At 37.1% G+C, this 16,753-nt stretch overlaps 1 protein-coding gene across 2 annotated transcripts in view; it reads left to right on the forward strand.

The window, feature by feature from the left end:
• The window catches only part of MBOAT2 (membrane bound O-acyltransferase domain containing 2), a 93,241-nt gene that overhangs the window by 12,515 nt on the left and 63,973 nt on the right, over positions 1–16,753 (forward strand). For both annotated transcript variants that reach the window (XM_063425166.1, XM_063425174.1), the window contains exons 2-3: positions 5,146–5,291; positions 8,794–8,871. In XM_063425166.1, coding sequence (XP_063281236.1) covers positions 5,146–5,291; positions 8,794–8,871 — 224 coding nt within the window. The remainder of the gene's footprint in view (positions 1–5,145; positions 5,292–8,793; positions 8,872–16,753) is intronic.

Consider the following 16,753-nt stretch of genomic DNA (forward strand, 5'->3'; position numbering starts at 1 on the left):
TGAACCAAAATAGTGGATTTAATTTTGAAATTGCTAGGTTACACACAGCAGGATCTGTAATAGCTTAATATGTCTAACACACTTGGATCATTCATTGCTGAATAACTGGTGGTGATAATTTACATTATAGTTATGTTTTCTATTCTTACGTGCATATAACTTTCCATTACACATTGCTCTCGCTGTAAGATTTTGGGGTGTTATTCTCATTGGCTGAGCTATTGATATCCTGATGAGGAATTAAAAAATCTGTTTATTTTCTTATACATGTGCCAAATTATGCTGCTCAGGGTGAAACTTGCCATTCTGTGGCAATGTGTTTTCCCTGCCCCCATGAAATCTCAGGTTTAAATGGATCTAGGTTAGTTAGTTAGTTAGTTTGTTTGTTTTGTTTTTAAATTCTTCTGTGAAATTGAAGCTGCTTATTGGAACAGGTTTTATGACCTCATGGAGGCACATTACAATTTGGTTTGAAGAATGCATCATGCAGCTTTAGGGAACATGTTGTCTTTGTTCTTTGTGCCTGTTCTGCTCGCATCTGACCAAGTCATATGGTAGTGAGCAAGTTGTATTTTGCCCATACTCACAATGTTATAAGAGCTTGACCTAAGTTTTCTTAAGGTACACAAGTATACCATTCCCAGTTGTTGAAGTTTGTATATATAACTTTTGCCAACAAAATCACTGCTTGGTTGGGTGCCTGGTTTTCATGAAAGCTTTCAAGATGATGTCCATCCCTGTCCTTGTTCCTGCTTGTTTGTGTCTGTTCCTTTTGTCTCCTAGGCAGCCAGATAATTTTTGTCATTATTTCAAGGCAAACTGTGTATGTGAAGGCAAGTTCTTCATCTATCTAGTGTGGATACAATGAAGGTGTCCGTCAATTCCCCACTGGTCAGCGTGGCTTAAGATGGGAGATGGAGTTGGGAAAAGGCTGAATGTTAAATTTTGGCATTGTTTACTAAACCAAGTAGAGCAGTACAGGAAAAATGTTCCTGTGGGATGAAGTGGTTGGTATTGAAGATCCAGCATGGGTGCAATAATAATTTTGGGAAATACTGCTTTTGCCTAGGTTAGTCCATGGGCTAAATGTACGCTTGTCTTTGGAGCAGATGCTCTAGTTTAGTTTAATTTACAAGAAATCAGGTTTGTGTATCCAGACACCATTGCACAGCACTTGCCAAAGCACGTGAAGTGCAGATAACTGAGAAGCTTCAGGAACCCCTTCTGATCTAAACTAAAACACTGTGTAGATGCACATATTATCTTGCTGCTGGAGTTGGAAGTGCATGTGTTGGAATTTGGGAGCCCACAGAGCCTGTTTGTCATTCTACTTCCTGTAGTATTGGTAAGGGATGAAACTTCTTTCCATGTGGAAATGAGTACAAGTGGTAGAAGTGAGTGCTGTGGATTGAAAGCCACAGGTAATGGCAAACAAGTATTGATTTTTGTTGTAGAAATTCTGTGTTTTCTTTTAAAATGTAAGTAGTCAAGTATTCAAGGTCTTGACCGAGTGAATATGTAACCTGTGATAGCAGGTGCTCAAATGTCAGAGTAAGTGTCAGATGAAGATTACCCCTTGTGAGTCTAACACTGCCCAGCAGTGCTCACAAACTTCCACATGAGCTTCTTTATTTGAATGCAAATCACTAATAAACCAGAGTTTTTTTGTGAGCTGGAGAAACAATAGGGGAAAAAAAAAATTGTAGAGATGATTTAAAATTTTGCTTGAGTTTTGAGATACTTTGGGCCTGATTAATTAGCATGCTGGATAATAGAATAGCAGCTGAATTTATATTTTCAAAACATATTTATATTTAGTTCCAGTTAAAGCTCTGTTAAAAGTACTGACTGAAAAACTAGGCACTGAGTGCCTGAAATTGAGCAACCAAAGTTAGTGGGCATTTATTTTACCTTTTAGGCTTTCATAATTTTTGCACTAGTCATTCACCTTTAGAATAGTAATATTGATGTTACAAAATTATTGCAAAATTTACATTTATTGTAAGTATTCTTACCATCCAGACAGAGCTGCATAAAATGTAAGGTTTTTATATTCAGTGTAGAATGCAGATGGTAAGCATTTAATGGGTCACAGGATGAGGGCAAAAACTGGGCAATTGTCCATTTGCTGAATGAATCAGAAATACTGCTGGGGAAAATAGAATGAAGCAGCAGAAAGAATATAGTCAGAAGTAGGTATGTATAAAGGCTGAACTCAAGTTGCATGGCTTTCAAACTTTAACTGTTGCATAGCTTGGTTTTACAGTTGCCTGTTTAAAGCTTTGGGAGCTTTACAAGTTCTATAGGACTCTTGGTGCTTTGTAGTCTGCATTTTAGTGCACTGAGACAAGGATAAGGATGGGATTGGTAAGAGTAGAGAGGAGATGGAGGGTGATGTGTGACCATTGTGGTGATGCCTTAGATTGCCAAGTATTGTATATGCTTGTGCACTTTTCTGGGTAAGAGCTCTTTAAAAATACCCACTGGCAGTTTTGGATTCATTTGTGAGGAAGACTTTTGGAAAAGGTTTCTGCTGCTTGGGTCACTTAGGTTTGTGTTTGAAAAACTGACATAATAAATTCACATCCCTGGAAGTTGGCTTTTGGGGTTTATCTAAAGGTTTGTTATCCTGCATTTTATTGCTATTCTCAAAATACTCTTCTTGGAGAAGGTGTTCTGGGTTTGTTTGTGGTGTTCTTTGTTTGTTTGTTTGGTTTTTTGTTTTCTTTGTGTTTTTTTTTTTTTTGTGGGGGGATGTTTGCTTGTTTTTTTAATTAACGGGATATTCTTTTTCAGATACAGATATGATAATTTGAGTAAATAGCTAAACTAAGAGCAAGTGCCTGAGAAAGGTACTCCCTTTTCACTTCCTACCTTCTGAATCCTTTCTCAGGTTTGCATTTTGTGTTTTGTGTGAGGATTTTACACATTGCTAAACCTGCAGGTTCATCCTGAATTGTGAGATTCAGGGTTTGTTGTTTTGTTAGTGTCTGCTGCTAGAGAGTTGATACAGGTGAGAAATGGCAAGCACTTCTACCCTTTTCATGGTATTAGTAGGAGCCAGATGATGACTTCCCTTTTTCCCTGGGTCTTGCTAGCTTGCTTTTAGTGGTAATCTGAAAAAGGACACCATGTGATACCAGTTGGTAAATTATCTATATTGCAGTCAAAGCACTAATGTCTGGGCATTCAGTAAAACCAGCAATGCAAGTGTGTCCATTTCAGGACAGGTATTCATGCCCATTTCTTCTCTCTCTCTCTCTCTCTCTCTCTCTCTACCTACCTGCCTACCTACCTACCTAAGCTTCACTATGTATCTGTGAATGTGCAACCTTCTCTGTCTCCCTTCCCCTTCTAGCCAGTCTAGAATATGAATTCTCAGGGTCAGAAAAATGCTTTGTGGGTTACAGAGCATAATTTTTGTAAAAAAATATTCCTACAGATGTTGAATGTTGATACTGAATTAATAATTAATTTTTTTTGTTTTAATTTTTCTTTCTTGCCCTCTTTTCTAAAACTATCACTTTGTTTCCCTTCCAGTGATTCACTTGACTGTTTTGTATGAAACTTTTCCACTAAATCCATAGAATCATCTTGAGTAATAAACCTCGCTCTGTTTCATTTGCATCATTGCTTATAAAGGAGAGAAAACAGGTCAAGCTATGCCCTGAAAGAATATCTCCTCATTTATTTAGGATATTTCAAGTACTGTTAAAAGCATAATAAAAATATGGGAGTAAGAGAACGGATGGAAAAGTGTACATGACCATTTAGAGAACAATTTAATTTAGGGAACCGCTCCTGTTAAGCGCAGCCCTGCCTTCCGAGTCTCTTCCCCTGCTGGCACTTAATGTTTTAACTTGGTGTTACAGCTTTGGGAGTGGTTCAGTTGTTACAAGAATGAGAGTTCTGTAGTTGTTGTTTTAATTGCTACTTTAAAAATGACCATGTCTGTTTACTCTGATCTTTACCTATTATGGCCCGAAACTTGAAAAATGATAAAGGAATGGACAAAGCTGAATGATGGTACTGCAAGTGTGCACTCTGTTGCTGCACACTTCAGTATTAGGCTTGCTGTCAGGAACATAAAAACAGTATTGTCATTGTAGCCTGTGGTGTTAAGATTAAGTATGTGTTTCACTAAGTGCCTTCAAACAGTCTAAAACGCTGTTGTGCAGAGGACCAGTCAAGCATGCAGGATGTGCAAGTTTCTTGTCTTGGAGTGCTTATGACCTGAAGCAGTGGTTCCCAAGCTGTTACTTGTGATGAGTTGGGATGCCACTATTAGACAGGGGAAATTGTTAAGCAGTTTTCTATTTGAGTAAAAAATAAAATCTATGAAGTGAGAAATGTTATTTTCTAAGTAAAGTAATTTATCCAGCTTTTTGTAGCTTAAACCACTTTTGGTAGTGGTTGCTTTATTTGAGGAATTTATTTCTTTGTTGTGCCCTTACTGTTAAATTTTTTTTCAGGCCACAATCAGAACAATTCTTTTCACTCACTAATTTAGTTTTATTCATTTCTGCTTTTGCTTTCAGTGCCCAAATGTCTTTAAATATTTAATATACAAGAAATTTTCTATCTTCTAGAATAAACGGCCTGAAGGGAGGAAGAATTTCTGAAACTATCCTACTTGAATGCACAAGAAGAAAATGCAGTGTGCAACCAAGCTGTTTATCTGATTACGTAGCACTGAAATGCACTTCATTGAGCCCTGCTTCTTCACAGGCTACTGAAGTGATCTGTCAGTGATTTTTGGAGCTGATACATAGTTCCAAGTCCTACTCACTTAAAAAACCAAATAAAACTGCAGCTCTGATTTTCACGTTACTGTGAGAGTGGAAATGATTTAATGGTTGATAGTGATTTGGTATTTAGAAAATCTACAGCAAAATAGGTAATTTTCTTTTCTTGATTAATGTATGTATTGCCTCATGTTCAATACATCTTTTCCTCTGAGCTGCTCAGGGGAGCTGGTTCGTGCTTTAGCCAGGGAGGGACTCATGGGAGAAGCCCTTAGACATGTTGTGGTAAAAGCCATGGCAAAGCTACAGGTTCTGCAAATTGCTAAAAATGTGTGGATATTTCTGTTAATTTTTAATATACACTTGTGTGAGATCTTCTTTCTTTTTTTTTTTTATGCAGGTCAACTTTGTAGTGTGCCAACTGTTTGCCTTGCTTGCGGCTGTTTGGTTTCGAACATACCTTCATTCAAGCAAAACTAGCCCATTTATAAGACATGTTGTTGCAACACTCTTGGGCCTTTATCTTGCACTTTTTTGTTTTGGATGGTAAGTTGCACTTAAATTCATTTTTCAGGAACTTTTAAATTTTTATTCCTGTGTATGAAGAACTTTATTGCCTAATTCTGGGGGGTTTTTAGCTGTTGCAAATGTACAGAAAGCTGTTTAAATATTCTGATGAGATACACAAATTTTAAAAGATCATCTGTTTGCGAACTGGTACCTACCATACTGGCTACCTATGGTTTTGGGAAGTTGAAGCAGGTGCAGTTTGTTTAGCTGGTACAACTATTTTTTCTGTAAACTTGCTGGAAGAGTATTCTCTTGAGGCACAGCACGGATGTGGAGACTAAGATACTTCCCAATAAATAGTCATGGCATGAGAGAACTCAATGTCTTTTTCTGAATATTGAATATAATGTGACTTTTTTCAGGAAGAGTTGCTGTAACTGTAAAATGTATGTAATGAAACTCCTAGTAGTGTAAAACACCTGGAAAGGAGCTGGCTTTGACTTCAGACTGTTTCATGGTTTGGTGGTTTTTTTAATGATTTGAAGGGAAGATGTAGATTATTTTCAAACACATGTTCTGTATGACTGCTGTTTGCATATCTTGATCTTTTCACAGTGTAGCAAGACAGAATGTTAGTAGTTAGAAAAGAGTATGCATTTACCTTGGTGTATTTTTTTCCTTCAAAAAATAGCTTACTAAATGGCTCACATCTTCCCAAGATGGTTTAAGTGCCAGTTTCATTTTATTGCATTGAAAACAAGGTGCTTACTTAGCTTTAAGTGTATAAAAGACTAATTTATGCTGACTGTTATAGAGTATTACTGAACTGGGGGGAATTAATCAAGCACTTGTGCAGGTGGAGGATGCACACAGTGTGTGCGTGCATCTGTCTCTGCACATGCAGAGTGTGTTGGCCTCTGCCTTGGCATGTTGCAGAAATCTCCCAACATTAACTGATGTATATTGTTTTGAAATTTCAGGAGAAGAAATCGGTAACCTTTATTCTGTAGATTTACATGTATGATTTACTTTTATCTAAAACTCTACTACTCCAGTCTATTTCTTAAGCATGTTGCCATGGTATTTTGCCTTGAGAGAATGATCTGATCTCAGACTTCCAGTGTTAGCACCACAGATAAAGAGGATGATATGGGAGATAGGGGCTACTATGTAAGAATTTTTTTGAGAGCTATGTAAGCTTAGAAGCATATTCTGTATCCATTGCTTTAGAAGCAGAAATCATTAATTGCAATTTGTAATTAGGTAGGGTTACTAATATATTACTAATATATTCAAATGTGAATTTTGGGTATGGGAGATTTTGTAAAGAAACAACCTCTACTCCCAACAGACAAATAAAAATTTGTGGAAACTTCTCACTGGCAATATGCCCTGGAAAAAAAGATAAGAGATGTTTTCTGCCATAGTAGAAATCCACGTTATTCTAATTTGCTTTGGATCATACTTAAATCTATTATATTTGCAATTAATTTCTATTTTGCAATTATGGAGCTAAAAACTATTTTAAAATGATGAGAACATAATTTCAGATGTTGAAAGTACACAGTCTTTAAGGAATTGGTACATCTCTTATATTTCTGCCAATGCTTTTTCCTTTTGCTTAAGTACATGTTATACAAGCAGGTTATTTGAGGGGTTTGGTTTTTTTGGTTCCTGTTCTCAGGGAATCAAGTCTGCATAAAGTTACAAGCCCCTGATACATCTTCAGTGACTTTTGGATTGTGCTGTAACATGTCTTATAACCATGTATAACAAGAAGGAAACTGTTACTGTTTTGTTACATAGTGTTACTAGTAAATGTAGTAACTTGTAGATGAGGTCATGCAAATTTAAATGTGGGAAGTAGTTTGAGATCTGCACCCTTTTAAGGGTATTTAGTAGTAGTTACGTTGTTATCTTCAATTTCAAGTGTGTTGGTTTTCAGTCACTTTTGTAGCACTTGTGATGGTGGTAGAGGGAGGGAAGAGAAGCAAAAATTCCCTTGGCATAACAGCAAATAGTATAAAAGGCCCAGAATATGTACCCTTTGTATGTAGTTAAAAATTACTATTTCATGTGGTATTTCAATATATCCCTTTGAATGTCTGAATCAAAGATCAATCATATTGCTACTGCTAGCAGCTCTGAAGGAGGAATGTTTTCAGTGACTGTAGTTCTGGTTTGGTACTCCATGTCAATCCACACTCTTCTAGGCTTTGATATCTTAGTAGCCTTTCTCTGTATAAGAAGCAAACCTCTTAAGTTTTTGTCATTTCCCTAATGCCTAATGTCTTTGCTACACAGTTTTGCTAATACTTGGCTGATTAAAAAAAAAGGCAACTAAATACTTTTTGAATTGACAATTACTATATTAAAATGTACATTTGAATTTTAGGTAGTCCTATCCTAAATGAGTAATTAGAGTTGAAATACGGGAGCATGTACAGATTGGATCTTCTGTAAAAGGTCAAGATTTTTCAAGGTTAATTCAGGTCCAAGTGACTTATTTTGCCTCAGTTCATCATGTGTAGGATGAAGGATTTTTAATTGGATAGAACCAGTTTTGCTGAAAGTGTTGGAAGTCATTTCCTTGCGAGTAGAGGAGGAGTGAAATTAGGAAATTGTTGGTGATAAGCTGAAAGAAAAAAGCATCACTAGCAAAATAATAGCTACTTTTTAGGCTGCTTTTTATGGGGAAAAAATCCCAAATTAGATGAGCTGTGTCACATGAGCATATGTAAGTGTGCTATTGAGGCACTTAAGGTACCAGAACGAAAAAATCAACTCACTGAAGATCACCTCTTTTCCCTTTTCACTGGCACTGCTTTGCTACCAGTGTTCCACAGCTTACTGAAGTGTAACTCCTTCAGAGACCAAAGCAAACCCCCAAAGCTGTGATACTGGGATAGCTGTGATGGTAAGCTGTGGAAAGCAAACAAGAAGAGCTTAGATCACCTTTGTGAAATAAATCTGTGGCTTGTTGGTGAGCTTTTCTTGTGTGTGTTTTTTGTGACCACTATCCCTTTTAAAAGTTACTGACAACCTGAGACAAAGAGACTGGCTGGACACAGTTACTGTTTCTGTTGAGTGGGGAATCTTGCAATATTGTGGATATTAAGAAATTGCTAGCCTTGTCTGAAATATCTATTACTGTAAATGGGTAGAAAGATGAGTATGCAAATTAAACCACAAAACTTTTATGTTGTTTACAGTTATTTCCTGAGAGAATAACGCCAAATGGAAGTATTATAAGACATATTTTGTGTTTTAAGAATTAGCAGCATTTGCAATATCCTTGATTGAGCTAGAGCATTCTAGCTAGGTGTCTTGTTTTTGTTCATTACTGCTCTCTGTGCTATGCTAAGGGAAGAAGTTCTCAGCAGAAAGAAGGGTAGCAAAAAACCTAAATTGAATAGAAGGGTGTTTTTCTTTGGGAGTGGTGATGGCTTTAAACTTTGAACCTCTTTGATTTCACAATAAATGCATGCAGTTGTCATTAAAGAAAATGCTATGAGGGTTTACTTTTTTTTCCCCCTAGGTATGCCTTACATTTTGTTATACAAAGTGGAATTTCCTACTATATCATGATCATAATAGGAGTGGAAAATATGCACAAGTAAGTTTCCATTCTAAAATTTATTTTCTTTTGCTTTTACAAGAATGCTACTGTTAAGGGGTGTTTTTTTGTAATGGTGCATATATACCATAATTCTAGTTCTATCATAACATTTCAGTATTTGAATTCTCTAACCGTGGTTTTATTTTCAGGAGAGAAGATGGCTTATCTGAGAATTTTTGCCAACTTTTTGAAATATCTAAAGATCATTAAAATAATACCCCACTGAGACATCGCTGGTGTTGTACGCATTCTTATTTTTTTCATCATTACCTAATCCGAATTATTTCTGGGTGTTAACAAAAGACAAATGTAATTTGGTAACAGCCAATGCTAGTTGATTGAAGATCTTAGAAGGAAGACATCTGAATGGAAGACAATTTGTGTGAGAAATTTCTCTAGGTACTAAGTGTTTATGAATCCTTTTTATTTTGATATCAATAGGAATGCTGTCTTAGGTTAAGAATACATTTATGAAACACATACAACATTATTTTAAGTTTGAATGCTTGATTATATTAGCAGTATATCCAAATCCATATAGAATAACACTTTTTTCAGTTTTTCTTTTTCAGTCATTCTTAAAAACACGGAAGACATTTGTTTTATTGCTGTATGCATGTTTTACTGTTCCACTAGCCTAGAGATCAGAAACAAATTAGGTTCCCACTGTGTTAATTCCTGCATAAATGTTTAGTAAAATAGCAAATTGTTGCTTGAGTAGGTTCCTGAAGTATGTGAGGCTGTTAGAAAAGGTGCTGGTAGAAGAAACAAAGAGGAAAATTGCTTTACATAGAAAGCACAAAGCCGGGGCGACCTTAGTTTGTGATCCTCCTACCTGTTGGAATATTCTGCTGAATTGTACTGTGATAGTGAATGTAATTTTATCTTCTTTTGAAATGTTCCATGTTAGGCTCTTATCTTCAGGATTTTCTTCAAAGCCTCATGTATTCAAACTACTGTGAATGCGAGAGAACCTCATTTGATTGGATAGCTGGTTTATAGTCATATATTTCTTTGATTACATGTTGTTGTAAAGCAACTTGTTAATGTGAATTTCTCTTTAGACATTGAACAATGTAAGCTATAACTTATGTTACTTAATATTCTAAAAGAAATTATTAATGTGGTTAAATGCAGCAAAGGGAGGTACTAGTCAGGAACACTTTGGTCTTTATCATAACAAGTTATGTAGGTTTCTTGAAAATGAAAATCCAGCAGCGGTTTACATTCCTAATAGCGTGAGACAGGTAGGCAGATTTCCTGCACTGTGGCAAGGCAGCACTAATTCCTGTTCCTCCTAATTCATGCCAGCTGCTTAAACTGCGTGGCCTGATCTACTGAGATGTTGGCTGTGCTATACACAGCTGTTACTGTGCAGCTGGGAGGGGAAATCTAGATTTATTACACAGCTTATGTTGCTTTGTCACCATGTGAATTAGTCTGCCATTGGATAAAATTAAAAACCCCTTCTTTCAGTGGAAGAAAAAAAATGTAACAGTCGTTTGTTACTTTAAACTGTGAACAATGTGTGGCTGCTGTATGGGAACCTCAAGGAGGCATTTCTAGTAGGTGATACAGCCAAGACTGTACGAGGTTTGCTCCCCCCACTGCTGGAGTATCCCAGAAGCAGTGATGCCTGTAACTTTAACTAAGGAATGCACCAGGTACATTTAAATTTCTGTCAGGAAAATGCCACTTACAGCTTTCTGTTTGGCAGTCTGAATAGAAACGAATGTGAATTACTCCTCTCCCCACCTAAGTGTTTGCCTTCAGGATATGAATGTGTCTCATAGAGCCCAGGGGAGACTGAAGGTCAAGTGCAGCTGGTACCAGCTGGCCTCAGGACTGGAGAATGTCAATGTTTCAGTGGGGATGTGTGTGTATGTACAACTAATCATAGTGCTTCTATATACCTGCATAGCCCCAGGTTTGGGATTTGCTTTCTGTATTGTAGAGGACCCATTGGCTGGCAACCCTACTTAGAGGTTACCTGTATTGTTCCATGGGCATCTTAACCTTGGAGTCAAACTTCAAATACCTATATGTGATGTAAATATGGATTCAAGTGGATTTTGTATTGGAAAAGCACTTGTGTATTGTAGAAGATATTTTTGTCTATTATCTAAATTCACTCACTGACCTAAGTTTTCTTCTTTTACCTGCCCGGCTGGCTGTCTTGTAGATTTTGTGAGTGTACGGCTAGGAAAAATATTATTCATTTCCTTCCTGTTTTCCCTACCTGCTAATATAGCTCCTCAGTCTCTCCAGCCTCTCTAAGAATTGCTTAAACAAGTGAGAGACAGCTAAGTTTTTTAAAATGCTATCAGTTCAGTTGCTGTGCACTGGTTTTACAGGCTTTCTTACCCTCTGAAGCAAAAAAAAGGTTTTTTGATCAACTTTTTCATCCTCCAAAGCACTTTTCCCTTTCATGGTAGCTGTTATGTCTGCTATCTGTGGTTTGGTTTTGTTTGGATGGACATAGAGATCTTAGTACTGTTCCTATGCCCATGTGTGTGAGCTGTTTGAATGTGGTGATATAAAGAGATATTGGAATTTGAGTGAACAAACTTTGGTTGTAACTGGTCTGGTATCTGTGAAGGTGCTCCTGGTCATACCTTTCCTTGGGATTTAGGAATGTTAGTCCTCGATAAGTTCCTTTATGCTCCAAGCTAGAGCCAAGACAGAGGGGAAGGCTTCCCTTTGCCTTCACTCCTTCCTGTGGGGTTGACAAACAATGAGAGATGTGGCAAAGGAGTTGTGGAAGAGATTTGATGGTTTTATCTTTAAAATCTCAGATTAGAGCCAAATAAATCTTGATCATCTGAGTAAACTAATCCCCCTGGAATGTTAATTGTGGTACTTTACTTGTCATTCAGATGTTTAATAATGCTGAATGTCATGATTTTTCTGATGCTTCCCTAGAAATCAGACTTGTATTCTGAAGATTGTGAATGGAAACACTGACTAGCACCAGGCAGTGATTCTCTGTATGCTGGAGATTTGATGATTACAAAAATAACCATGTAAATGGATGTCTGTCTTCAATTACTTGAGAAGTAAGCACTTGTTGAAGTTAACAGCTGTGAAGGAATTTCCTAGTAATCCTTGTGAATTTCTTCTAAAATATTTGCTCTAAGTAGTTATTACAAGTTCATCTGCTTTAATAACTTCCTGTAGCACTCCTGGCTGAGCCTGAATAGAACTCAGTGCATGACTTAAAACAATGAATGTGTAAGTTGAAAAATAACTTGGTATATTATCCTTCCTAAAATTGCAATGTTTGAGTGGAAAGGCCTTTAACGAGCATGTATTTTGTAATTACAGGAAGTAATTGGAGTGAAAATAGAACTACAGTTTTCTTACCTGTAGTGCCTATAACTTTTTGCTGTACTTCTTAATAAAGATTAAATACATTTATTTAATCTTGGGGGGAAGGGATGTGTGTCCCTATAGAGGTATAGGGAGAAGGAAGGATCGGAGTTATCTAGTGTCTGCAGGTTTGCAAAGGTTGATACTGAAGTAGAGAGCCTGAAAAAGATAACGCATGGGCATTTTCAAAGTGTTGTAGCCTTCTCAGTTGGTTTGGTACAAAAAAAGATACCTGCTACGTTAATGCAACTACAAAAAAATCTGGTTATATATTTTGTATTTCCAGAGAGGAGTCTAAATCAGTCTTTTTCCTAAATCGCCACCTCCCTTTTAAAATTTTATTTTACACTTGATTGCTAATGTTACTCAAAAGAACAGAGTTCTCCAAAGAACAGGGTTTTAAAATAATGCCATTGGCATATAAAACCTCTTTTATCACACTTGAAAACTTGGGTGAAAAAAGATTTGACTTCTGTTGTAGGAAGTAGCTGTACTTTATTGAGTATTGATCTTTACCTGAAGGAGGGTTCTGTTACTTCCTACACTGTGTTTGGTTTCTGTAAGAATGTAGAGGACAACCCTAGCTTGGAAGGAAGCAGTAGTGTAAAATTGCTTGGGTGTGTTTGAAATCTGTTGGGATGGAGTAGCTTTTTGGCCTGCATATAGATTTTTTTTTCTTTTTTTAATCTTTGTGCTCAAAGTGAAGCCAAGCACAATCAGTCAATCAAAAAGTTGATAGAGTAAAGTCAGGTTTTGGGGCTGTGTATTTGTTTGGTAATCTCTGTAGCATCTATACAGATACTTCTTCAAGGCACATTACTCTGCCTGTCATGCTGCCAAGCAACTTGACTGCTAGCAAATGAGCTCTGAGTCATGGTATCATTGCTGCATGCTTTATTACCTCAACAAACTATTGATGTCAAATAAATCAGCCTTCCTACAAAATGAAGTGGCAGAATAAATTGTACCTAGAAGAGTTCAGTGAAAGCTGTGTTCTTCTTCAGCTCCTGGCAAAGACAGCCGCTAATAAGAGTTGATTAAAAATTCTGGTTGCATGGCATTGACTGAATCGAGCCAGTGGTGTTTGGGACAGAGAGATTATGTGCAAGAGTGCCATGTATTACAGCAAATTTTCTTCTCTACGAGCATAATTATCCATGATTTTTTTTATTCTTTGGTGAAATTTCTTGCATTTGAGACAAATTTCACTTGACTAATTATGACAAGCTCAGCAAACAATAATTACATTGTTCTTAATGAAACTGCTGGCTGTAAGTTAGGCAAGTCAGTTTTGCTTGCAGAACTGCAAGCAGTGGTGTATGAAGTGTCTGGGTTGGAGCCAAAAAATCATGACCCTTGATACCAATGCACTGCAAACCATAAAAATTCTGTTTGTAGGGGTTTTTTTCCCTATAAGGGAGAGTGGATGTAAATAAAAAGCATTGTGATTTAAAAAATACAAAGTCTCAATTTTAAAATGCAGTGTGTCAATTAAAGATGTTAAGTTTCATATAGCTTTTAAAGCTGATCAGTTTTGCAGATCAAATATCTTTACTGGAAGTTGAAGACAAGATCACAGCATCATAGAATAGCTGTGAAGGGAAGTGTTTGTGATTCCTAGCCTGCCTGTTTAAAGTAGGATCAGCTAGGGCAGGTTGCTCTGTGAAACCCAAGTCTTCCCTAGTACTGTCATGATCCTCAATAGTTCCAGTTGTCATAAGCATGCTAGTCATTTCCTTTTGGTGTTTTTCTTCCATGTCTATTATAGCTTAAAATTTATTTGAGGTGACTCCATGTAGCTTAGTTTTCTCTCATCTGATCTGAGCTTGCACAAAAGTTTTATGCTTTAATTTTCCCTCACTCAGTAATTGTCCAGATTTGCTGTTAACTTAAATTGATTACAATCATTTCAATTTAAAGTGAAATAAACCAGCTGTACTTGAGACAGTTAATTTGATAGGAGGAGACCATCTTAGGCAACAAATAGTAGCATGTCTGTCTTTCCTTTTTTTATAAGAAGTAGCATCAATAATAAAAAGATAGGTGAGGGCAAAACACATGAAACAAAGACTATGCCAAGAAAAAGTGCAGAAGTCTTGTGTCTTTAAGTCAGTAAAAACAGGTGGAAACCAGGCTGAGTAATGACGAAATGTCAGAGGGATTATTTGACACTGCAAGTTGGTTTTACTTTGGATTAACTTTTCAGTTATATTTGAAGACAAATGTTCTTCCAGTTTTCAACCAAGAAATCCTTTCTTTTCTTCTTGGCAAAGATGGTGAAGGATCTTGAGGAGAAGCTGTATGAGGAGTGGCTGAGGTTGCTTGTTCTGTTCAGCCTGGCTGAGGGGAGACCTCACTGCAGTTACAGCTCCTTGTGAGAGGAGGAGACACCAATCTCTTCTCTGTGGTGACCAGTGATATGACCCAAGAGAATGGCCTGAAGCTGTATCGGGGAGTTGAGGTTGGATATTAGGAAAAGGTTCTTCACCCAGAGGGTGTTTGGGCACTGGGCTCCCCAGGGAAGGGGTCCCAGCACCAGCCTGACAGAGCTCAAGAAGCATTTGGACAGTGCTCTCAGGCATGTGGTGTGCCTCTTGGGGATGGTGCTGTGCAGGACCAGGAGTTAACTCTGTGATCCTTGTGGATCCCTTTCAACTCAGCATATTCTGTGATGCTGTGAGAAGGTATGCAATTGATTTACTTGTACTCTCTTCATTATGGACAAATTGGATTTCTTGCACGTAGCCCTCCTGAAAGCAATTTTCTTATATATTGGTTGGCATAGTTTTTAGTTGAGAAGCTTAGTGTTTTAGAATAAATGTAAATTTCAAAATTTCTGTTTAAAAGTTGTGTTGAATTGTGTTTGAAGAAAAGTGGGAAAATAAAAGATAGAAATCACAGTATGGTTTAAATTTACTGTACAATTTATGGTAGCTATTTTAAATCTGAACTTTTGGTGTTCTGTTTTCTGGGAAATTTTAGGTATGTGATACTTTAACAGGTTTGTTGTGTGTTTACATCTGGTAAGAAGATGCAAGTACCTTAGACAATGTAGCATGGAGTTAATCTTCAAAACCGGATAATACTGAAATAAAAAATACTTAGTATAAGCAAGTGCTAAGCAGTTCTTGCAGTCATTACTCATCACAGGCACAACAGGAACTGTGAAGTCAGTAGGCTTGCAAAAGGAAGCTCTGGGTAATTTGGTGTGTGATTACTTAGAGTGAATAATCTGTTTTATTAATAGATCATACCACATGGAAATGTACAATGCATACAAGTAATGCACCATTTTAAACAAGAGTCACATGGGTAGCTTTCTTTTTCTTGGTATTCTGCTTTTTCTAGGAGAGTCTGTTTTCAATCCTGTATCCTGGAAGTTCTTTAAGTGTCAGGCTTTTCAGCTCATTGGGGTTTTCTGTTTTGCTTCCCTCCACCATAATGTCCATTTGTGATACCACGTTTCATATATGCTGTCATCATCCCTGTGCCTAATCACTGTCTTCTGGCTTTGATACCAAGTGCTGTTTTTACTGGTAGGTATTACTGTTTCTGTAAAAAGCTTTTTGTCTTCAAATAATATTAATCTCTTGAATGCTTTAGGGATATCTTGCAAGGTATGAATTAGGTGGTATATGTACAGTGAGATTAAATAGCAAGATTTTACCATTTCCTTACATAAGGTGTACAAATGTCAGCTAAAACTTGGTAAATGTATTAAAAGAAAAAACTGTAAAACCATCTACATTTTTTGTCCCTACAAGACAGGAGGTCTCACTGATCAGCAGTATCCACTTGTCTTTAATTATAATGAAACAGGAGTCCAGGCTCCTCTGGATCTTTTTCTGTGCATGACCAGGTGCTCTGAAAAGCACACTGGTACATGCTGTAGGTACATTCTTCTGCAGAGAGAGGATGTTCATATAACAATGTAGTCTTGGTGGTGTTGGTTTTCAGTTGTCCTGATTGCAGTAGGTTTTCTAAAGGTTGTCTTCAGAAATCTATGTAAGCAGTGTGATTGTGATTACTTAAGAGTTGTCCCCACATTAAGTTGTTGCCATTTTATGTGATAACGAAATTAAAATTCGGTCTGTGTGGCCATGATCTGGTATAGTCTATTACTGTAGCTGAGGTACCTTTCCAGAATGGCCTTAGTACCAAGCTTCTACCAGAGCTGCAGTCAGAAGCCAATGACTTCAGCAATCCTAGCTGCTGGGGAGCAGAATAACAGCTTTTGCTGTGTTTTATATAAATGTCTGAAGCGTCAACATCTGTGTCCAGATAGGGTATCTCACACTGAAAAAACTAAGGCTTTCGGATGTGATAACAAAACTTGATTCATGAGTGGCTTCTGAAAAGTGTGTTAACATAAAGCTTGATTCTGATGTTGGTTTGGAGTAAAGTATGCAACTTTGGGGGCTGGTTAGTTTCTCTAGTGGCTCTCCATAGTCCCTGTTTGAGCCATTAGTATATGTGACACAATCTGTATAACTAGAAGAAGGGCCTAAAT

Source organism: Prinia subflava, chromosome 2 (assembly GCF_021018805.1).
Source record: "Prinia subflava isolate CZ2003 ecotype Zambia chromosome 2, Cam_Psub_1.2, whole genome shotgun sequence".
Taxonomy (NCBI): Eukaryota; Metazoa; Chordata; class Aves; order Passeriformes; family Cisticolidae; genus Prinia; species Prinia subflava.